This window comes from Lissotriton vulgaris, chromosome 4_1, assembly GCF_964263255.1.
Source record: "Lissotriton vulgaris chromosome 4_1, aLisVul1.2, whole genome shotgun sequence".
NCBI classification, from domain to species: Eukaryota; Metazoa; Chordata; class Amphibia; order Caudata; family Salamandridae; genus Lissotriton; species Lissotriton vulgaris.
Genome location: NC_141691.1, coordinates 1,383,624,513 through 1,383,648,557, shown reverse-complemented (window position 1 = coordinate 1,383,648,557; position 24,045 = coordinate 1,383,624,513). Strand labels below are relative to the sequence as shown.

At 49.7% G+C, this 24,045-nt stretch overlaps 1 protein-coding gene across 1 annotated transcript in view; it reads left to right on the top strand.

Moving 5' to 3' along the window:
• The window catches only part of ROCK1 (Rho associated coiled-coil containing protein kinase 1), a 2,273,505-nt gene that overhangs the window by 1,388,025 nt on the left and 861,435 nt on the right, over positions 1–24,045 (top strand). The window contains exon 18 of the mRNA XM_086965620.1: positions 4,639–4,789. Coding sequence (XP_086821746.1) covers positions 4,639–4,789 — 151 coding nt within the window. The remainder of the gene's footprint in view (positions 1–4,638; positions 4,790–24,045) is intronic.

Here is a 24,045-nt window from a genome sequence, read left to right as displayed (position 1 = left end):
GAAGAGCGGCTCCACCGTCTGGACCCAAAACGTGCGCTCTCATACTATCTGGATCGCACACACCATTTCCGGATGGATGACCAACTCTTTGTTGGTTACGTGGGCACTAAGAAGGGACGGGCTGTGCACAAACGGACCATCTCTCGGTGGGTCGTGTTGTGCATCAAGGAATGCTACTCTTTGGCTAAGAAGGAGCCTCCTGTTGGACTGAGGGCCCATTCCACTCGGGCCACGGCGGCTACTACTGCCCTGGGCCGGGGAGTCCCCTTGCAGGACATCTGTCAGGCAGCTACGTGGGCCTCGCTGCACACGTTCGCAGGACACAACTGCCTGGACAGCCAAGTCCGGAGGGATGGCTTCTTTGGCCGTTCCGTCCTACAGGACTTTCTGGTGTGATTATTGGTTCGCAGACCCACCACCGGGGTTGATATTGCTGGGGAATCTATTCTAAGGTAACCTGTTTCTTTCAGATGCACAAGTTAGTTTCCTTCGTTAACGATATATCTGTAAGAAACAGTAGTTAGTATTAGATTCCTTACCGCCCCACCCATCCTCCCCATTATGCAAACCGATATCTAGGGTTAAGGTCATCCCCTTTCAGGGCCCTAGTTTCATGGCACCAGTGTTGGTTTTTATCATGGCTCTGCGTTTCTTGCGTGGAAAAGCTGTGTATAAGAACTGACGTCCGCGCGCGAGTGCGGCGTCTAAGTACTCCGGCAACGTTATCCCGGCGCCAACGACGACGGACGCGGAGCCACATGCGACGCCTACCGACGCGCAAGGGTACTGCTACGCAAAAGTTTCCGGATCCAGTCTGACGCCTGGGGATTTTCTAAGGTAAGTAATCTAATACTAACTACTGTTTCTTACAGATACATCATTACCGAAGGTAAGTAACTTGAGCTACACGTCTATTAGATTGCATCATACTGCCATAGCAGCATATTTACAACATAGACAGCATCTATCTCTTTTCAGAGTACCCGCTATAAAAGCCTTTATGGAAGGCCTTAAAAGAATAATTCCTTCCAGAGCACCACCTTCACTGGTGTGAAACTTGAACATTGTTCTCACACCTTCCTTCGAACCGTTACTTAAATGTGAACTACAATTCTTAACATTGATGGTTGCGTTCCTAGTAGCTATTACTTCTCTACGGAGAGTTAGTGAACTACAAGAACTAACCATTTTAGAACCGTTTCTGCAAATGCATCATAATAAGGTTGTTCTCTTTACTAATCCTGAATTCCTTCCTAAAGTCATTTCTCCCTTTCACCTCAATCAATCTGTCGAACTGCCCGTTTTCTTCTCGCAGCCACAAACGGGTGCAGAAAGAGCTCTTCATCCCCTAGATGTCAAAAGAGCATTGCTATACTACATTGAGCGAACACAACCCTTTCGTAATACCAAACAACTTTTCGTGTCTTTCTCACCACCCCAGAAGGGCAACCTCTATATCAAAATCTGGGAGAGCTAGATGGATTGTCAAATGTATACACATTTGCTACCACAAAGCTAAACATACGTTATCTGTTCCTCCTAAAGCCCACTCTACAAGGAAAATGGGGGATTCAATGGCATTTTTAGGGAACATTCCCTTAGATGACATCTGCAAAGCAGCTACATGGGCTACACGGCACACATTCACAAAAAACTATTGTGTAGATGTGCAAATTAAACAACAAGCTACAGTCGGCCAAGCTGTACTCAAAACACTTTTTCAAACTACTGCAAGAGATAAGGGTGGTCGCCACTAAGAGAGGCTACTGCTGTATAATCTATGCAACAGTGTGTAATCTGCAGCTCATATGCCTCGAACGGAAAATGCTACTTACCAGTATGCATCTGTTCTTGGCATGTAGAGCTGCAGAGTTACATGCCCACCCGCCTCCCCGGCGACCTTTATCTGTTCCAGTATTAGCTTAATTAGATACAGCTTACATGGACATCCTTCCTTTTCTTGCAAAGCTCCATCATTTAGCTAATGGCGAAAAACAATCTGAGGATGGAGCCGATGCCCATGCGCAATGTGATCCAAAGGAGGAGTCCCCTATCTCGTGACTTTCAAAGAACTTTTCAGGACAAAAACAAGTGCAAACATCCGGGCCCAACACTAGATGGCGATTTATGCAACAGTATGTAACTCTGCAGCTCTACATGTTAAGAACAGATGCATACTGGTAAGTAGCATTTTCCTCTTAGTGGCGATTACATCGGCCCAGAGTGAATTGCAGGTGTTATCTTGCTCGCCTCCCAATCTGATGTCGTTTCCGGACAAAATGGTGCTTCGCAACCGGGCTTCTTTTTTGCCAGAAGTAATGACCCCATTTCACCTGGATCATCTATCACATTGCCTACTTTCTTTGCTCCCCCGCATCTCTCTAATTAAGAGGAGATTCTCTACTGAATGGACCCAAAAAGAGCATTGTAGTTATACGTAGTCCACCCAAAAGAGTTCCTACCAATTCTTTGTGGGTTACATGGGAGCAAAGAAGGGGAGGGCAGTGCAGAAAAGGACCATTTCTTGATGGGTTATCTGCATTGAGATCTGCTATACCCTGGCAGAGGGAACCCCCTGAGGGATTAAGGGCCCTTTCCACCAGGAGAAAGACTGCGACTACAGCCTTGGCTCAGGGTGTCCCAGTCAACATCTGTCAGGCGGCAACGTGGTCTTCATTGTACACATTTGCAAAACACTACTGCCTGGATGGTCAGGTCCGCAGAGACAGGCACTTTGCCGGCACAGACCTGCAGGACTTTCTAGTTTAAGATATTGGTCTGCACCCACCGACGGTATTATTAGGCTTGGGTATCTAATAAAAAGGTAAGGAATCTGCAGCTAGAAGTCTCTCTCAGATGAACAAGCTACTTACCTTTGGTAATGCATTATCTAGTAGAGACACTATCTAGCTGCAGATTCCTTACAGCCCTGCCCACTCCTCTCTGCTTTGCGGACAAATATTGTAGGGCTAGGGTTACTCCGCCTTTCAGGGCCCAACTTTTGCACATGTCTGCGTCAGTTACTTTGTGGCTCTGCGCTTTTGGCATGGAAAAAAACGAAAAGTATTGACGTCAGCACCCCTCGGTGGCACCCATATATAGGCACCGCAGCGTCCTAACAGACGCTGCCGACGACGTAACGCCGACCCGATTGGAGCCACCCATTGGCGCGAGCAAAGGTTATTGCTCAGCAAAAGTTTCCAGATCCAGCATGACGCCTGGGAAATTCAAAGGTAAGGAATCTGCAGCTAGAAAGTCTCTACCAGATAATGTGTTGCCGAAGGTATGTAACTTGTTGTTCAGTTCCACCCTCATTGTTTCCATAATTTGCTTAGATTTAAAAATGTAGCTGACTTTTTATTGCTATTTAGGCCGAGCTACATACATAAAATACGGCAGCGTTGGACGCTTTTTCGAAATGGCTATTCTTTTTGGCAAAGTCCTGCAAAATTAGTTTAGATTCCTAGGTGATTTAATTTCACAAGAGCTGAAAGAGCATTGGTATTATGTCTCAGATCTATTGCTATCACATTCATGTTTGGGGAAACAAAATGAGTTACTCCTACCACTTTTTGTGAGCATTGCTCACTTCATAAATTTTCGAAAGGTTTAGTGGTTTTTACCCAGGAAGTTGTAGTTGTAATTTCTTTACAGCTGGTCAGTCATATTGTGATACTATCCATCCTATTTAGTATGTGAAATTAGACGTTCTTCTAGTGAGAAAAGGATATCGATGGAAATAAAAAATGGCCCTCATATTGGTTTTGCCTCTCTTACTGTTTACTTTCCCTCTTTCACAACTACCACCCACCATTTCGCTGTGCCCATACTCCCTGCTTCAGCTGGTGCGTGTCAGAACTAATATATAAGACCTGTTGGGGGAATTGTGGTGAAGAATGGTTAAGAGGTGGAGTGATAGCTTGCTGATAGATGCTACCACTGAGACTGAAATGCTAAAGTGCAGGTTTTCTTTTCAAGAAGTTGTATCCAGCCTTGCCTCTGCATATCACATGCGAATAATGCCAGATGCAGCATGCAAACTGTTTGTTTTTGTTAGGTTTTCTATATAATTAGTAATGCCTACCCCTATGTATTTAAGACAGCACCATTGTACTCCTCTTGCAACTGTCGCTCCCTCGATATTTCTGCCAGACATGCTTTTTGGCCTTGGCAGCCTACACATCCTGCATTTCCTCATTTTGTGAAATCTGCCCAGCAATATGGAATAGTGAAAGAGCAGATCAGCTGGATTTATAAACATTACCTACATGATACCTACACTGCTGCTATAATAAGTTAGCATTCCTTTGTATCATTGCAGTGAAGTCAAAGTGAGGTATGCCTGTTGGTCAAAACAGTTGGTGCCAGGGCCTGCTACATGTAGGGAATGTTGATGCCACATTTAATGTAAAGGCAATGCATGTATCCAAGTATTTTCTCTCATAACCAGTATGGTTCCTTGCTGTGGAAAAAGAACAGGAGTGGGACCACTTGAATCACTGTAGAGGCAATCTTGTATAATTGTTACATCGTGAAATATGCATTCAGAGACCAGCAGACAATGTGTTTTAGGCAACTTTGACAGGATAGCTGTGTTTTTTCATTCCTTGACTTCAGTTTTGTGTTCTGATTTTTCAGGAAAGGAATAATCTAGAAATAGACCTTAACTACCGGCTGAAAACCTTGCAGCAGCAATTGGAGCAAGAGGTAACTGAACATAACGTGACCAAAGCACGGTTAAGTGACAAGCACCAGTCACTCGAGGAAGAAAAATCGGTCGCAATGTGTGGTCAGTATCTCCTGTCTTATCTATTTATCCGCACAGTCAAATTTTTTTCGTAAACTGGAGGTTCACATTGTAGCATATTAAAAAGCAGAAATGTTTCTTATTCTGTAATTTTTTTTTTTTTTTAATATGGACACTTTTGACAAACCTACATATTTTCCAAAGAAACCATTTTACCACTTTAATTTGATTCTGGTCATTTTAGTGCAGACTGAATAAGTGGGTGGGGATCTCAAATGTTCACCATTCATATTGGAAGAGGTGTGGCGCCACGGCCAGGGCGACTGACACTGGACGCTGGGGATCACGGTTCGATACCTGGCACTGGTGGCAGGGGTCTGCCCAAATACATGCGACTCTGGGCAATAGCTCGCTTAATCTTCCCAATGGCCCCCAGCGCCGAGATACCCCTTTGGGGGTGATTCGTGCGCTATACAAGTACAGGATTTACATTTACATTACATTTACATATTGTTAGAATAAATGGGGGCTGTAATAGATAGCCCAAAAAGCACAATCTGGTAATACTATGGTACGTTTGATTTCAGACCTGAAAATTGCAATGGTCTGGGAGGCCTTAAAATCTTTCTGCAAATAATGTTTAAAAAAATGGTATGGAGATTACAAATGTAAATTATAATGAGTCCAGAAGAAGAAGGACTCGAGTCAGCATATCTGATTTGTTTCTCTTCGATTAGGAGAAATAAATGGGTGGTGTGAGAAGTTGGCCTGATATGTAGTGCTCACTATTCTAGTGATCACTGTGTATCATTCCAAACGACCCTTATTGATGATTGGTTGTAAGTCAACCGTTAGACCAGCTATCCTAGTAGCATGGACAAGAGAAGTCTTTAGGCTAAACTCTAGAGGGCGTGTTAAGCCAGCTGTTATACCATCACATATACCCCTTGAACACCAAGTGAAAGGACACCACACAAGTTGTTCTGAAAATAAGGTATATTTATTTAGAGCACAATGTAGGAAGGTGGATACCTGACTATGGTTGCCCCCAACTTTTTGCCTGGTGTTTTGCTGGTTTTCTGACTTAGTTGACCTGGGGCCCTGCCAATCAGGACCCCAGGCCTACTGCTCTCTCTCTAAAATGGATTCCATGTACCTTAGGTACATTTCCAATTGGGACTGGGCCACCTTATCAGACCCTGTAACTCAGGGCATAGGTGTACCCAGGGCCTACCAGGGGCTGAAGCATGTATTATGCCACCCCTGGGTGGCCATCTAAATCTGACACAACTGGCTGCACGACAGCTGGGGCAAGGTGGTGTAATCACCCTTTGCTTTAGATATAGTATACCTATATCTAACCCTAAAAATGGACACACAGATTCCTATCAGTCACTCCTATGGCAGGCCTTGACAATCCTGGAGGTAGAGTGCTTGGAATCGTGTGAAATGGTGCTCTGGCATGAGCTGAGCCCGTTTGCAGCTTGCGGAACCAAGTCCTAATAGCTGTTCCATGATAACGCATACCATATACTCTTAAGTGCATTATAATCCTCGCGGTTAAATGCTATCTCTGGTATTGCTTTATCAAAACATGTTGAGTAAGGTGTCATACGAATTGGAATACTAACCCCTCGCCAATTCTGGCGACGGGGTTAGCATTCCACCTTCTGGAGGGACACGACATGTATGTAACTGTGAACCCCGGTTAAAGTTAAACGAAGCCTCAGCTCCACAAAATGGATGCTGCCACCACAGACACGAGTCTGACCTTCTGCTGCTGGGAGTCCTTCCAGCGAGGAGAGCTTGGACAAAGGGTTTCCTGTCAGGGGCGGTGCTAGCACCATCCCAGACAGGGTTTTGTGTATCCTGGGTAGGCAGGGCTTTACAGGAAGGTGACTGCTGAGTGGCACCCCGGTGCTCACTACGCATCTGCTGGCTAGAACCAGTTCCAGGGGCACACCAGCCCCTGGCCTGGGGAAAGTCCGGCATGGGAGAGGGGTGTAACCACCCCCCTTCCTGGTCCCACCCCTAGGGCAGGACCTAGTCGCGTACCCACCCCTTTCTTTAGGATAAAGGCAGGAGCGGGGACCCTTCCAAATTAGATCATCTTTGAATCCTGAAACTACTTTCCACGAAAGGAACTCAAGACTTCTTCTCAAGATTTCTCCCTTGTGACTAAGGAGTAGTCACCCTGCATCCGCAGGCACCATCTAAGAACTCTGCGGTTTGCTGCACGTCCTTCCTCAGGAATCCGACCGACCAGCACGACGAGACCCGGCTTCCCTGGCACCTCTGACCTCTACCTACCTCTACAGCTAAGCTGAGAACCGTAGGTGCGACGAGACCTCGAGGGACCGGCCATCATCAGAACTGCACGACTTCTATCCAGCACGACCGCCGAGGGATCCTCTGGTGAGTGCTTTGGGGTCCGAGAAGCCCCGACCCTGAGCAGCTCCAGCACCGAAGTCCAGCCTCCCAGCATCTCCACGATCTGCGTGGGGCCCTTCTGCTTTTTGCTGCTCACCGCGTTGTTTGGCTACTAGCCCGCTGGCTTGTGGCCTTCTTAACGACGCCCGACGACATCACTGCTGCTGGTCTGGTTGCTCCAGACTGGCCCTTGCTCCCTTCCAAAAGAGGAGCAACCCGGACCCTCCTGGTCCACTCCAGACGCCATTTTTGAGTCCACCGCGTGGGCTTGAATTTGCCAAGACTTGTTGCCCCAATCCTGGGTCCAGCGACGTCGACAGCTTCATCCATCGTGGGACAGCTCGCACCTCCATCCTGGTCGCCGACAACGCCTCCTGGTCCGTGAGATCTGCAGAGCCCAGCGTCGCCCACTCACCTAGTCGAGGTGACTACCATCCGGTGCCCTCCTGGTGCCACCTGACTACTGGCTAGTAGTCACGAACTTGGTCCCCTCTGCTTTCAGGTGTCACCCATCTTCGATCCAGGCTTGGATCACTCGAACTCTCTTCACTGGTTGCCTGCCAGCAACTTCTTTCTTCAGGCTCCTGGTTCGTCTACGAGGATTCCCGACGTCTTTTGAGACCTATGCAGCTGCAGCCCCTGGGCTAGGTAAACTCGGCATTTCGGTGCCCCGGCATAGCCTCACTATCCAAGGGTCAGGATCCACTGTCGTTTTCGATCTACCTTATCGGGTTCGCCCGAGAACACTAACTTTGCCTTTACTAGCTCCCATAGACTTTGTCCCGCATCCCGCGTGAGAGTGCACACTCTGCACCCGAGTCCCCTAGGCCTCCTACTAGTAATCTGAAGGTTCAGTAACGTAGTCCTAGCGATTCCAAAGCCTATTAGTACAGTACTTACCTGCTAGTAATTTCGCATTCCACTTTCATAGTATATGGTTTTTCGTGCCCCTCGGGCATTTGTGTAAATTGTGCAACTTAAAGTATTTTCATAAGAGTTTTGTTGTGTGCTTTCACTTGGTGTTCAAGGGGTATATGTGATGATATAACAGCTGGCTTAACACGCCCTCTAGAGTTTAGCCCGAAGACTGCTTGTATCCACGCTACTAGGATAGCTGGTCTATAAGGTTGACTTACAACCAATCATCAATAAGGGTTGTTGGACTGATACATAGTGTTCACTAGAATAGTGAGCACTGCATATCAGGCCACCTTCTCACACACAACAGCCCTGGACTCTTTATGAGGACAGGGCGCTAAGCACAATACAAAGCTCTTAGGAAAATACGCAAAGTCGCACAATTTAAACAAATGCCCGAGGGGCACGAAAAACCATATACTCTAAAAGTGGAATGCAAAATTACTAGCAGGTAAGTACTACCCTAATAGGTTTTAGGATCGCTAGGACTGGACTACTGAACCTTCAGATTACGAGCAGGAGGCCTAGGGAGATCGGGTGCAGAGTGTGCACTCTCACGCGGGATGCGGGACAAAGTCTATGGATGCTAGATTTCGTAAAGTTAGTGTTATCGGACGAATCCGACTAGGTAGAGCTGAAACGAAAAAGGATCTGGACCTTTGGATAGTTAAGCTATGCTGGAGCACCGAAATGCTCAGGTTACCTAACCCAGGGGCTGCGGATGCAAAGGTCTGGAAAGACGTCGGGAATCCTCGTTGCAGTCTATGGAGCCTGAAAGAAGAAGTTGCTGGCAGGCGACCAGTGATGAAGTTCGAAGTGATCCAAGCCTGGATCGAAGATGGAAGACACCTGTAAGCAGAGGGGACCAAGTTCTGAATCACTAGCCAGTGATTAGATAGGCACCAGGATGGCACCGGATGGAGTCACCTCGACCAGGTGAGTGGGCGACGCTGGGCTCTGCAGTCTCACGGACCAGGAGGCGTTGTCGGCGACCAGGATGGAGGTGCGAGCTGTCCCACGATGGTATCTGCTGTCGACGTCGCTGGACCCAGGATTGGGGCAACAAGTCTTGGCAAATGCAAGCCCACGCGGTGGACTTAAAATGGCGTCTGGAGTGGACCAGGAGGGTCCGGGGTGCTCCTCTGTTAGAGGGGAGCGAGGGCCAGTCTGGAGCAACCAGACCAGCGTTGGAAATGTCGTCGTTCGTCGTCGGGAAGACCACAAGCCAGCAGGCAAGTAGCCAGACAACGCGGTGAGCAGCAAAGAGCAGAAGGGCCCCACGCAGATCTCGTGGATGCTGGGGGGCTGGACTTCGGTGCTGGAGCTGCTCAGGGTTAGGGCTTCTCACACCCCAAAGCACTCACTCGAGGATCCCTCGGCGGTCGTGTTGGGCAAGCGTTGTGCAGTCCTGAAGATGGCCGGTCCCTCGAGGTCTCGTCACACCCACGAATCTCAGCTGGACTGATGATCCAGGTAGAGGTCAGAGGTGCCAGGGAAGCCGGTTCTCGTCGAGCTGGGCAGTCTTGATCCGGAGGAGAGACTTACAGCAAACCGCGATGCTTGGATGGTGCCTGCGGGTGCAGGGTGGCTACTCCTTAGCCACAAGGGAGAGTCTTCTGAAAGGTTCAAGAGTTCTTTCGTGGAAAGTCATCAAGATTCGGAATTATATAATTTGGAAGGGGTCCCCGATCCCACCTTTATACTAAAGAAAGGGGCTGGTACGGGACTAGGTCCTGCCCATGGGTGGGACCAGGAAGGGGGGTGGTTACACCCCTCTCCCATGCCGGACTTTCCTCAGCTCAGGGGCTGGTGTGCCCCTGGAACCGGTTCAGACTGGCAGATACATAGTGAGCACCGGGGTGCCACTTGCAGTCACCTTCCTATTCAGCCCTGCCTACCTAGGATACACAAAACCCTGTCTGGGTCAGTGCTAGCACCGCCCCTGACAGGAAACCCTTTGTCCAAGCTCTCCCCGCTGGAAGGACTCCCAGCAGCAGGAGGTCAGACTTGTGTCTGTGGTGGCAGCATCCATTTTGTGATGCTGAGGCTCGAGTTAACTTTAACCGGGGTTCACAGTTACATACATGTCGTGTCCCTCTAGAAGGGTGGAATGCTAACCCCATCGCCAGAATTGGCGAGGGGTTAGTATTCCAATTCGTATGACACCTTACTCGACATGTTTTGATAAAGCGATACCAGAGTTGGCATATAACCGCGAGGATTATAATGCACTTAAGAGTATATGGTACGCGTTATCATAGAACAGCTATTAGGACTTGATTCCGCAAGCTGCAGACGGGCTCAGCTCATGCCAGAGCACCATCTCACATGATTCCACGCACTCTGCCATCAGGATTGTTAAGGCCTGCCATAGGAGTGACTGATAGGAATCTATGTGTCCATTTTAGGGTTAGATATAGGTATACTATATCTACAGCAAAGGGTGATTACACCACTTTGTCCCAGCTGTCGAGCAGCCAGTTGTGTCAGATTTAGATGGCCAGCCAGGGGTGGCATAATACATGCTGCAGCCCCTGGTAGGCCCTGGGTACACCTATGCCCTGAGTTACAGGGTCTGATAAGGTGGCCCAGTACCAATGGGTAAATGCACCTAAGGTACATGGAATCCATTTTTCAGAGAGAGCAGTAGGCCTGGGGTCCTGATTGGCAGGGTCCCAGGCCAACTATGTCAAAAACCAGCTAAAACACAGGGCAAAAAGTTGGGGGCAACCATAGTCAGGATCTACCTTCCTACAGGTGTGATGACCTGTTGGCAGGGAAATTGATCTTTGGTGCCTACTGAGCAAGACCATATGCAGTTCCAAGCATGAAGTGTGCATCCCGCATGACCAGAAGCCACGCCCGGTAGATAATGGGTGCAAGATTCAGCCAAAGGCCTTTCTGTGCCTGGTCTTAGGGTTACCGGGCCTTATTCGTGGCTAAAGGCTACACTCAGTGCCCAATGGGTACAGCTCTAGGCTCTTTATTGTGTGGGGAGAAGCAGCTGTACTAGTATTGTTATGTCTTCTAAAGTTAAAGCTCTGTCATTGTGAATCTGTAATTCATTAAATATTGTGGTGCAATTGCATTTTTTCAGTAGCTTCGCCCCAACAGAGAAGTTAGCTGTTTCTCCATTCAGTTCAAGTGCCAAAACTTAAAAAAAATGTTAGGTCTGAATCGCAACAAAAATCTTTACAGCCAGTGCTAGTCGAACAATTGCTGAAGCAGATTTTGAAACCTCTACAATCTGATTGGGCGAGAGAGTTGTACAGGGTTGAAGAATCAGCTTTGTTGGTTCTCTGATCTCTGTCTAGTAAAGGAAACTACTCTGGCAATGTGGGTTTTAGTTTGAGCGAACCTCAGTCCATGGGGACATTGTTGCACAGTGTGGTTGGATTGAAAACTCTTGTGTGATTCCCGAATCAGCCCTCCTTGTCCGCGAATTATGCAAATAAAAGAAAAAAATTAAATTGCCTTCTACTCAAAAGATTTGATTGAGGAGTGTTTAGCACATGAAAAATATGGAATCCACCCTGTTAACTGCCGGGACCAGCCACAGTGGCTAAGAAGGTTTCAGTCTTTGTCTTAATTCTGGGGTCAGGGACTCGACCCTCACACAAGGAGTCTGTTTTTTCTCATTATCTGCCCCCTGGGCTGTACTCGGCTGGCTTCAACTTGTGCCTCACTCTCCCCTCTGTTGTTTGGTTTCCCCTCTTCATGGATTATTGAGAGGATGATAGTTTTCCCACCCTGCAGGTACATAGCTTCCTGTGGTGCAGCCGGTGCACTGGGGCCCAAAGGTTGAAGGAAGTCCAACTACTATAGCCCATTAAGTGGGCACATAAATAACCATGTTGAAGTTTCAAAATTTAACGAGCTTTGAAGATGACTTTAATTTTTAGGTCTCTCCAAGGCAGTGCTTACGCTGTCCGTGCGAGACCTGCTATATTCAGGGTATGGGCTTTAAAAGCTCCAGCATTTTCAAAAACTTCCCCTGTGACAAGTGTTGTTACTCATAGCTTGTGAGCACCGTTTCTTTCTTTAAGCTGAAGCACTCGAGACCAGTGCTCGTGGTTTACAGAGCTCTATTGTAAACAGGGCTGTAAATCTTGCTTTTATCTTACCACATTTACTATGCATTCAAAGACCAAGGTCTGTTTTCGCTGCAGCTGCCTCCTCCTCCCTCCTGCTTTTGAAACGCACAGCCTGGTGTCACGGTTCCTGCCTTCAATTGGCTGCTGCTACCTCCGTCTCAAGAGACCTCTCAATAGGGTATTATAACCACACATCTACTTAATTTTGATTGTTTTTATTGTCATGACAAACTAGCTCCATGGGGGGGGGGGGCGTGGCCAGCAGCATATGGGAACAGACGCGAGCTGGAAGCTCCATCCACCCTCCCACCCGCATTCCAAGTATCCTCTGCCCCAGACACAGCTGGGGGCACGGATTAACACGCTAAGGTGCTAGGAGAGGGTGGAATCGACCCCCAAGGAGCCTGGCGAGAGCGTAAAAGCTCCGAAATGGAAGTGAGACGGACGGGTTCAGGCACAGGCAAGATGGCGGCTGTGCTTTGTGACAAGCAGAGTGCCTCTTGAGGGCAGCTAATGCGGTGAAGGTGAGCGTCGCGAAAGACCTTCGGCACTGCAGGCTGACCTGAGATGCGGCGGTCACAGCGGTGAGTCGTGGGGACCACGGGGAACAAGTGGTGTATCCGCCGTGAGGCGGAGTCTGCTCCAAGCAGACGGCTGCAACATGGCTTCTCTTCCAGGGGATCCTCATCAATCGTCATAAGCACTGAATATTCCCGCCCATGTGCGTGACCCCGGAAACAATATAAAAATATATATGTAAAAAACACACATCTCGTTCCAAATCTATGTAAATACATATATCATTTTTCTCACACCAATGCAGCTCCAAAACCAAGGCTAGACAATGTAAACACTTGTATATGTACAGCAATTAGAAAGGAAACACAAACACATTAGGTCAAATAGTCCTTGAACTTTGTGTTTTAATGAGTAAAAACACCCATAAATTCTGCAAATTGCTAATAAAAGACATTGTCCGCCATAAGCTGCATTGAAAAGTGAATAACACAGAAACTGAAAGCATTTTCAGTTAAAAACTGGCACCGTGCCTTTAAGGCAGCCATGACCCCGGGCTTCCCATCATGCCCATGGGGTGACAGTTAGGTCAGTTGTTCTTTCCGGCTCTTTCAGCCAGGACCCTGGTCAAACAGCTCCTACCTTTTTTTGACTTTCTGTCAAAAATACTTGGTGTCTTCCTTCAATTTTTGTCTTCACATGACGGCTTTTAGCCTTAGAAAGCTAGTGCTGCCTTTTTTGGGCTCAAAAAAGGTTAATTTTTGGTCAAAAATGCCTTCGCTTTTTGATCCCTTCTCTTCCTGTGGGAAGAAGAAAGCTAAGACTGATACACATCCTGTGTGTATCCTCTGTCTTCCTGACTCTCATTCTCCAGAAAGCTGTGATCACTGCAAGTCCTTGTCAAGTAGAACCCTCAAGGACAGAGAAACAATCAGGATTTATGGGCTTTCTGAGAGACGTAGGTCTCCAAAGAGACAGAAAAAGTGGAGGGCGCGGTCGACGTCGAGAGATGTCCCGGCTTGTTCTCCTTCGGCGTCTGGATCAGTGTCGAAGGTTCCACCGACGATGAGTCAACTCCCCTCGATGGTGAAGACTTCAGCGTCGAGAGTCAAGGTAACTCCGCTGCCGTCAACCGGGCGACGTGCAGCGTCGTGGGAGAGGTCGACGTTCGAGCATAGAAGATCGATGTCAAGACCTCAGTCGTCGAAGCCTCAGGTCCAGTCTTCAACGCCGAATCCTCTGTCGACCCCTAGTCACTGGCATTCGACGTCGAGGCATCCTCCGTCGGCGTCCCATCATCTACGCTAGACGTCGAGGCACCCTCCGTCGTCGCCAGGTCATTTGCGATCGCCGTCGAGGCACCCTCAGTCGTCGCCAGGCCATCGGCGATCGATGTCGAGGCACCCTCCGTCGCTGTCTCATCGACGGTCGACGTACCCTCCGTCGCCTCTCATCATCGATGTCGAGGCATCCTCTGTCGGCGTCTCTCCATCGACGCTCGACGTCGAGGCATTCCAGTCTAGGGCATTCAGCGACCCAGCATCCTCCGTCGGCGTCCAGTCATAGGCGCTCGACGTCGAGGACTCATCCGTCGACGTCACCCCCCGGCATTCGACGTCGAGACATGGGACTCCAGCGCATCTCTTTTGATTCCTCAGCCAGTGGTGGCACAACGCACCGAGACATCGAGCCTGCCGGTTCCGTCTTCGAGTCATAGGCCTACATCTCAGAGGTCCTCAAGAACAGCTTTAGCTGCGGAAGGGGACCAGGGCTCTCCAGAGAGCATCGGGCACGCTGCCAAGAGGAAGAGAAATCCAGAGGTTCGTGGTTCTCATAGTCGCACTGCTTCTCCTGTGAGTCTGTCTTCCTCATCAAGATCATCTTCTGGCCCATATGTGATCATTCACACGTCGGGCGGCGAAGAATCAAGGCACTCCCCTTCACCTCCTCCACAGGGGCGAAAGGATGTAGCACCTGCACGCTCTCCAGTGAGGGACTCCCCACAGCAGCCTCCTACCGTCAGACTGTCTCCACGATGGTATGCACCGCTGCACAACTGGGCTACAGATAAAGAGACGGCGTCTCGATTGCAGCAGCCTTTCTCTAGAATTAGAGAACGGTCTCGTTCTCCGGTGAGGTCCAAAGGAAGATCACGCTCTCCGGTTCGCCGCAGGGAAAGATCACGCTCTAGAGTTCGTGCCTCCAGGCGTAGATCCAGATCTAGGAGCAGGAGGAGAGAACCAAGATCACCGACTACCTCTACGTCTCCGACACGCTCCCATAGAGAATACTCGCCCACTCTGACGGATTCCCCTCCATCAAGGGTATCGAGGATATCTTCTCCTTTCAGGACATACTGGGTAGAGGGGCTATAAAGCTGGGAGTTCCCTTAACAACTCCGCAGGTCAAGACCTCAGTGATTTTTGAAACGCTGCATCACAGGTCAGCACCTAAACCCCTTTTGCCGTTAGTGCCTGGCATTATAGATCCGGTGATGGAGGTATTCCTCACTCCAGCAACAGTCAAAGCGGCTCCGGCGAGGATCCTAAAGAAATATAAATCTCTAGAAAAGGACCCTCTGTTTCTTCGAGCTGATCCTCCCCCGGACTCAGTAATCACCGCAGCAGCGAGGAAATCCAGTGCGGTTTCCTCTTCTGCTACTGTACCTCCGGACAAAGACAGCAAGACGCAAGATTCGTGGGGGAGACGAGTCTGCAGTACTTCAGCGTCTTTTCTTAAGGTTTCTAACACAGAGGCTCTTTTGGGACGTTACGATAGGTCCCTGTGGGATTCTCAACAGCGTTTTGTGGACAAAGTCCCTCAGGAAGACCGGAAGGACTTTGAAGAAATCCTTCTGGAGCGCAGTCAGGTCTCCAACCAAATTATATGTGCCGCAGAGGATGGGGCGGCTCATGGATATGCCCATGGAATATCAGCAAGGAGATCATCCTGGTTGTGCCTAACGGTTTTAAAATCAGAAGCCCAAGCGCGTATTCTGAACTTGCCGTTTTCGGGGACTTCACTGTTTGGAGCGAGCACGGATGAAGAGATGCAGCGCATGAAAACAGAGCTTGATACTCTCAAGGCGGTGGGTCTCGAAAAGAAAAAAGAATTCGAAAAGAAATACCGCTCCTACAACAAGGGCTCTTCCAAACAGCGGGTTCAAACCCCTAACTGGCAGAAGAGTCAAGACCAGCAGGGTCAGCAAAAGTCCCAGTATAGAGGAAAGCGTAATTCCAGAGGAGGAGGGAATCCACGCCAGGGCAACAACACCGGCAAAGCTCACTCCAAGCAATGAGTCTTTCCTTCCCCCAGCGCCGTGGACCACTCCAGTGGGGGGGATGCCTTGCGGGTCATTTGGAAGAGTGGCAATACATCACAAACGACAGATGGGTGTTAGCTACACTTCGGAATGGTTACTGTCTTAGTTTGTCATCAGCCTCCACCTGTTCCCCCGATGTCAACATCGAATCATCAGTTACACCTTCTGCAAAAAGAAGTGGCCACTCTTCTCGAGAAGTCAGCCATCGAGAGAGTGCCAGTGTCTCAAAGGGGAAAAGGGGTATACTCCCGATATTTTCTGGTCAGAAAAAAAGGGCAAAAGGCAGAATTCAGACCTATTCTGGACTTGAGAACTCTCAATCTGTGCGTCAAAAAGGAAAGCTTTTGCATGTTGGCGCTTCACCAAATATATCCACATCTCAGGGGTGGAGATTGGATGTGCTCGTTGGACCTCCAAAATGCCTACTTTCATGTTCCAATACACCCAAGTCACAGATTTCTTAGGTTCTAGGTGGGGACCTCCCACTATCAGTTCAAAGTCCTGCCGTTTGGGTTGAAGTCGGCTTCCCGGGTGTTCACGAAGTGTGTTGCAGTGGTAGCAAAGGAGACTTCGTATACCCATACCTGGAAGATTGGCTGTTGAAAGGTCCCTCCCCAAATGGCGTAAGAAGTCAATTCCAGACTTGTATACAGCTCTGCCAGCGACTAGGGCTACATGTCAACTTCGGAAAATCAGTCTCTCAACCCACCCACAAGATTCACTTCCTAGGAGCTCAGCTAGACTCCGAAGTAGGAAAAGTGTTTCCTTCGGAGGAGAGACAGTTTTTTTTATAACCCAGATATGTCAGCTGGTGCTTCGCAACAAGGCTCAGAAAGTGCGCCGGATTGCCTCCCTGCTAGTGTCGATGGCATCATGCATCTTCCTGGTCCCGAATGCCAGACTTCGAATGCGTCCTCTTCAGCAGGATCTGGAGGACAAGTGGGACCAGCAATCAGCTCGCTGGGACAATCACATCATTCTCTCAGACGCAGCTCGAGCTTCCATACCATGGTGAACCAAAAGACGAAACATTCAGGTGGGAGTTCTGTTCCATCAACCTCCTCCTGTTCAGACTCTGATCACGGATGCTTCCCCACACATGGGTCAACTGCAGGTGCAAGGGCCGTGGTCGCCAAAGAAATGACCTACCATATCAACATGCTGGAGTTGAGAGCAGGCTACCTAGCTCTCAAGGCGTTCCTTCCCTCGATTTACGAAGCTTCAGTTCTAATACAGACTGACAACACCACCACAACGTACTATTTGAACAAGCAGGGGGGAACGCTCTCACGAACTGTCGCTGGAAGCACAACGGATTTGGCATTGGCTTCTGGCTCGCAAGTTGTCCATCACAGCAGTCCACCTCCCATGAGAGCAGAATGTGAGGGTGGACGCTCTAAGCCGTCATTTCGACAACAAGGAGGATTGGGTGCTACACGACGCAGTGGTAGAAGAAATTTTCGAATCCTGGGGTCTTCCGACCATAGACCTGTTCGCGGACGACCAAAACACAAAATGCCAAGACTTCGCTTCCAGGTTCTACCGGCCAGGGACGAGAGGGAATGCTCTTTTGATCGACTGGTCAGGGGAATTTGTGTATGCCTTTCCACCACTTCCGCTGATCCCGAAGGTGGTGAGCAAGTTAACACACTTGTGCACAACGATGATCCTCATCACCCCGGACTGGCCGAGGCAATGGTGGTACACGGACCTGATTCACCTGTCAGTGACTCCTCACAAGAGGTTACCATGCAGGCCGGACCTGTTGTCCAAGATGAACGGGAGGATTCTGATAGATACATCTGCCAGTGGATTCCTCACCTTGTGAATATCCCCCTGCGTCAGCAGCATTCGGAAATTCTTTTTGTAGCTTTGCGCCGACGTGGACCCCGTCACAGAGGCACGGCATCGTGCGCGACTTCGCTGACATCACCGACACCATATTAGGCCCACGCCGGCGTGATGACATCAGTTCCCTTTTTTCCGCGTCGTCGACGCGAACGGTTTTCTGGGATCGTACAGTAGCTTTGTAGTAACTTTGTTACTTTGTGATTATTTTCACTGTATCTTCGTCTATGTCAAGATGTTTTCCGCAGGTTCCTGGGGAAAAGGAATCCAGAAAGCAAGACCAGGCGGCCAAGAAGGTCTTCTCTTCAGACAGTATGGCGTTAAAATCTACCAACTCAAATTGTCTTATGAGGTGAACAGAAAGGATTTTCAGGAAGTAATTGCGGACACTGGGGCTGCTGCGATACAAGTGATACAGAGTGGGCTGGACACTGCTGATTCAGTGGCGAGAGTCATGGGCTCTTCGGTGGCCACTAGAAGAGCTGCGTGGCTAAAAACATCGGAGTTTTCTGCAGATGTACAATCTGCTTTGATGGACTTGCCATTTGATGGCTCAGGATTGTTTGGCTAGAAAGCTGACACTGCCTTGGAACGTTTCAAAGATAGTAGGCCACAGCAAAATCTTTGGGACTTCAAACCAGGGGTACTACTGGAAGGCGCTTCAGAGGATTTGGAAGATCTTCCTTTCGCTCCTATAAAACATCGCAGCAGCAGCCACAACAGCAGCAAAATACGCTGTATAAGTCCTATAGATGAAAACAACGAGCTCGTCCTAGAGGTCGTCAAGCCTCCTCCTCCTCCTCCCCTTCCCCTTCCCCTTCCCAGCCCCCTGCCACCGCAGCAAAGCAGCCCTAGATCCGCCATTCCGGATCATGTGGGCCCAGTTGGGGGCCGGTTTACCCATTTTCTACGAGATTGGGAATTGATTACCTCAGATCTTTGGGTTCTCAATCTCGTGGAGAATGGGTATGCTCTTCCCTTTCGGGAGTTTCCCCCAAAATACCCTCCTTGCCAGGGTTTTTATTTGGAGGACCATCTGCTGCTCCTGCAGGAAGAAGTCCTGGCTCTGTTCAGAAAGGGTGCGATAGAGGTGGTACCAGAGCAGGAGGGGGGTCAGGGGTGCTACTCCCGGTATTTTCTGATCCCCAAGAAGGATGGCAGACTCCGTCCAATCCTAGATCTCAGGATCTTGAACCTTTACCTGAAGCAGGAAAAATTCAAGATGCTCACCCTTGCACAGGTTCTTCAAGCGCTGCTGGAAGAAGACTGGATGGTGTCGATCTACTTGCAGGATGCGTATTTTCACATCCCAATCCTGAAGTCGCACAGAAAGTATCTCCGTTTCACGGTTGGTTCGCAACACTACCAGTTTGCGGTCCTTCCGTTTGGTCTTACTACTGCGCCTCGAGACTTCACTAAGGTGATGGCAGTGCTGGATGTGCATCTCAGAAGGTCGGGGATACCTGTATTCCCGTATCTGCACGATTGGCTGATCAAAGCAGAATCTCCAGAGATAGTGCTGCATCATCTACAGGAGACAACTCAGTTGTTGCACAGGTTGAGTTTTTCGATAAATGTACCCAAATCTCACCTGGTGCCCTCCCAGCGAAACCTGTTCACAGGTGCGGTACTGGATACAACTGTGTGTCGTGCATTCCCTCCTCCTCAAAGGATTCGCGACATACAGGAAATGATTCCTTTTTTTTTTTTTTTTTTTTTTTTAAACCTCTATTCAAAAAAGGAGATACATGCGCAGGCCCACAACCATCATGGCCGGCCGCAAAAGCAAGCAATAAAACAGGAGAAACTGAAGCCAATCAGGAAACAGGATATATCAAGGTATACCAGATGCGGTTGTGGGGCTCGCAGACAGGATATGAGGTTTTCATTTTTAAATTTTAGAAAAAGAGTAGGGGCTGCAACAACAAGGACATCGCACCTCACAGGATAGGAGCACAAAGGAGACGATTGGGACTTACCCCAATTACAGTCGGAGATAGGCTATAACCAAAGCGACTATGCAATCCGGGCAGCCACGGAGATAATCCTGGACAGTAAACCACATCACAATAATCCACATTTCCAAAAATCACCCCAGAGAGCCTACCCCCCAAGAACAGAAAAACAGAGGCTTGTCGAGAAGCCGAAAAAAGAAAAAAGAAAGGTGCAAGACCAAGAGACAGCCAACCCTACGAAAGAGGAAAGAACCCTCCCAAAGCCGGAAAAGAGCGATAGAGACCATAGAACAAAACAAACTAAAATAACAAACCCCCCCCCACACCCGCCACCTTGCACCCCTGTAATGGCTACGGCCTAACCCACTAACAGCGTGCCTGTCGCCCCAGAACTGCCCCACAGAAGGAAAAATATAAGAAGTGGGGGAGGAGAAAATCAAACAAGCCCCCGGACACCTGATACCCCCCGCCGGCGGTGACCCCCCCCCCATAGCACAATCATCATCAATTAAGCGAAAACAGTCAGCATTATCACAGGGAGGACAGTCACCAGGAAACCCCCCTCACCCTCCTACCCCCGGCCCGGTGAGGTACTCGGTGCAGTCCCGGCAAGAGTAAACGGAGCAACCCCAGGGAAATAGAAGTCAACCCTGCAAGCTTCACGAGGAGATCTATCGCCAAAGTCATAGCAGTTACAAACCGAGGAAGCGTCTCAGAAGGTTCAAAGCAGTGGCAAGGAGCAAGAAAGCCTCAAAGTCAAAGTCAGCCCTGGCCAGTGCGAATCCGTACCGGAGCACATCTCAACCAAGCCACATCCGACCAGAGGCAGTCAAAGCGTCCATGGCGGACCAGGGCAGTGAAGGTGGAGCAAAGGCCGGTCTCAAAATGGCGGCATCCGTTATACAGACGGGCCGGAACAAAGGAAAATGGCGATCCCCTTCGACGGGACCCTGAGACTCGGCAATGAAGAACAGGACATCCAACGACGACACACCATCGAAGAGGAGACGTAGAGGAAAGACCATGCACTGTAACAGAGGAAGGGAAGGTAAGGCCGACTCTCAAAGGAGCAAAGTCGGGCTGCCGCCCGGGCCCTCGCAGATGGAGGGTCAAATCGCTCGTCTGGATCGCAGATTTCTGTGCAGGCGCTGCAGCATCCGTGGCCGGTCGTGAGCAGACATCATCCAGTTTCGCCGCCAGGGAGACACATGCGCCGGTGAATTGCGAGCGGAGCGCCCCAATCGCCGCCATTACGGATCTCAATGAATGTGCGCCATCCATCCCCTCCATCCCGGGGCTCAGAGGACGGAGGGGAACACAATCTCCGGCCCACATCGCCGGGCTCCGGGCACACATTTGGCGATCGCAACAACAAGGGCGCCCCGAACTGGCACACTCAGGACAGACACCGGCCGTGGGTGCAGCCCGTCAGCCCCCGGACCGGGAAACGGGGGTCAGGCACACAACCCACAGCCGCGGTGCAGGAGGATCCCAGCACGTCACAGTGTCTCTTCTCCGGCACCATCCATCAACAAGGACAAGAGTCAAGAGCAAACAGAATTATTCAGACCTGGAAGACCGGCCACAATCGCGGTCCCACAGCCGATGTTGACGAGGTCCCTTCCGGGTATTTCAAAAAATCAAGGTCCCGGCGGCAGCCCGGGAGTAGGCCAAAAATAGGACACGACATAACTTCGTCGCTGAATATGGTAGGAAATCCGGGAAAGCACCGTTGGCATCAGGCAACCTTCATACATCCAGGCACAGGGCGTGGGTAAAGGATAAACGACAGGATAGTCGGGTCGCCGGCGGAGGTCGGCGGAGCCGGGAGCTTATGCGGCCATCTTGGTTCGCGGCGTAGCTCCTCCCCCCATTCCTTTGTTTTTTAATGGAGCGGTCGTTCCAGTCCTGAAGGTCCTTCGCTTGCTCGGTCTGATGGCTTCTTGCATTCTGTTGGTCAACCATGCACGCTGGCAGATGAGGGCACTCCAGTGGTGCCGCCGCAGGCAGTGGTATCAACACAATGGAGATCTCAAGATGTCAGTGAGGATCTCCAGAGAAACTGCAGCGGATCTGACTTGGTGGGGCGTGGAAGGCAACCTGTCACAAGGAAAGCCTTTTTATCTACCTCCATCAGTGGCCACAGTGATAACTGATGCATCCACTCTAGGGTGGGGTGCTCATCTGGGGAATCTGGAGGTCAAGGGTCTTTGGTCTCCAGAGGAAAGGTTGCTTCACATCAACCTTCTAGAGTTGCAGGTGATACGTCTGGCACTCAAGGCCTTCCTCCCTTCCCTTCGCGGTCAGTCAGTCCAAGTCCTGACGGACAACACGAACGCAATGTGGTATGTCAACAAGCAGGGAGGAGTAGGGTCGCAGTGTCTCTGCAGAGAGGCTCTGCGTCTCTGGTCCTGGGTTCAGGACCATCAGATTTGTCTGATGGCAAATCATCTGGCCGGAGTTCTGAACGTACGTGCAGACAGTCACAGTCAGCAGTTCTCCGCTGACCACAAGTGGAGGCTTCACCCAGAGGTAGTTCGTCACGTCTTCCGGACGTGGGGAACTCCTCGGGTGGACCTGTTCGCCACTCACGAAAATGCTCACTGCCCGTCATTCTGCAGCCTCCAGTTTCCGATGCAAGGTGCTTTGGGGGACGCGTTTCAGTTGAGTTGGGACTCGCAACTCGTTTACGCGTTTCCTCCCATACCCTTGATTCCTCTGGTTCTGAGGAAGATTCACCAAGACCGGAACCAAGTCATATTGATCGCCCCAGATTGGCCAAGAAGGGTGTGGTATACAGAACTTCTCCACCTCTCCTCGTGCCCTCCGCTCCGTCTCCCTCACAGGGCAGATCTCCTCTCCCAGATGGAGGGGCAGGTTCTACACCCCCCACCTCCAGACCTTACACCTTCATGCCTGGAGATTGAACGGGGCAATCTGATTTCCTTTTCTCTTCCGCACGATGGGTAGATGTCATCTTGTCGGCCAGGCGTGACTCTACCAAGTCCATTTATTCTTATAGATGGTCTAAGTTTGTTGCTTGGTGCGGGGAGAAGACCGTTGACCCTTTAAGGGCTCGTTTGTCCAATATACTTCAATTCGCACTTTCTTTGGCCCAGCAGGGTTTTGCAGTGGCAACTATCAAAGGTTATTTGTCGGCCTTGTCGGCTTTCCTTTGTTTGCCAGACCAGCCCTCTTTGTTTAAGTCTCCTATTGTTTTGCGTTTTATTAAGGGCCTTACGAATACATTTCCTCCTACACCATTTATTATACCTCAATGGGACTTGAACCTGTTTTTAATGGGTTCACCTTTTGAGCCTTTACACACATGTCCCTTGAGACTTTTGTCTTTCAAGACTGTTTTTCTGGTGGCAATTACCTCGGCAAGGAGGATAAGTGAGCTTCAAGCTCTTAGTTATAAGCCCCAGTTTTTATCCATCCATGCTGAAAGAATGGTTCTAAGGACCAGGGCTGCTTTTCTGCCTAAAGTGGTTACTCCTGTCCATCTGGGGCAGTCCGTTACCCTCCCTACCTTTTTATCCTCCCCCTCACCGTTCCAAGGAGGAGGAGAGACTTCAGTTCTTGGACCCTAAGAGGGCGGTGAGCTTTTACCTGGACAGGACACAGGAGTTCAGGTTGGATGACGAGCTGTTCGTAGGCTTTGCTGGCTGCAAGAAGGGGAAGGCGGTGCACAAGCGCAAGCTTTCGAGATGGATCATCCTCTGCATTAAGATTTGCTACGCCCTTGCGGGTAAGGACCCTCCAGAGGGTATAAGAGCTCACTCTACTAGAGCAAAGTCATCAACATCTCCTTTGTCTAGGGGTGTTCCAGTTGAGGACATTTGTAAAGCAGCAACTTGGGCCTCCCTCCATACTTTCGCGAAGCATTACTGCTTAGATGCCGAAGTGAGGAGGGAGGGCCACTTTGCACGTGCTCTCCTCCAGGATTTTCTGGTATAGGAGAGTTGACACCCTCCTCCGGGAGTAGGGACTGCTGTGGGACTCTATTCACAAGGTGAGGAATCCACTGGCAGATGTATCTATCAGAAGAACAAGTTACTTACCTTCGGTAACGCTTTTTCTGGTAGATGCAGTATCTGTCTGTGGATTCCTCACTGACCCACCCGCCTCCCCGTTGTCCGCTCTTTTATACCTGAGTAACTATAATGTATTTACTTTGTTGTCAAGGAATTGTTTATTTCAAATGTTTGATTG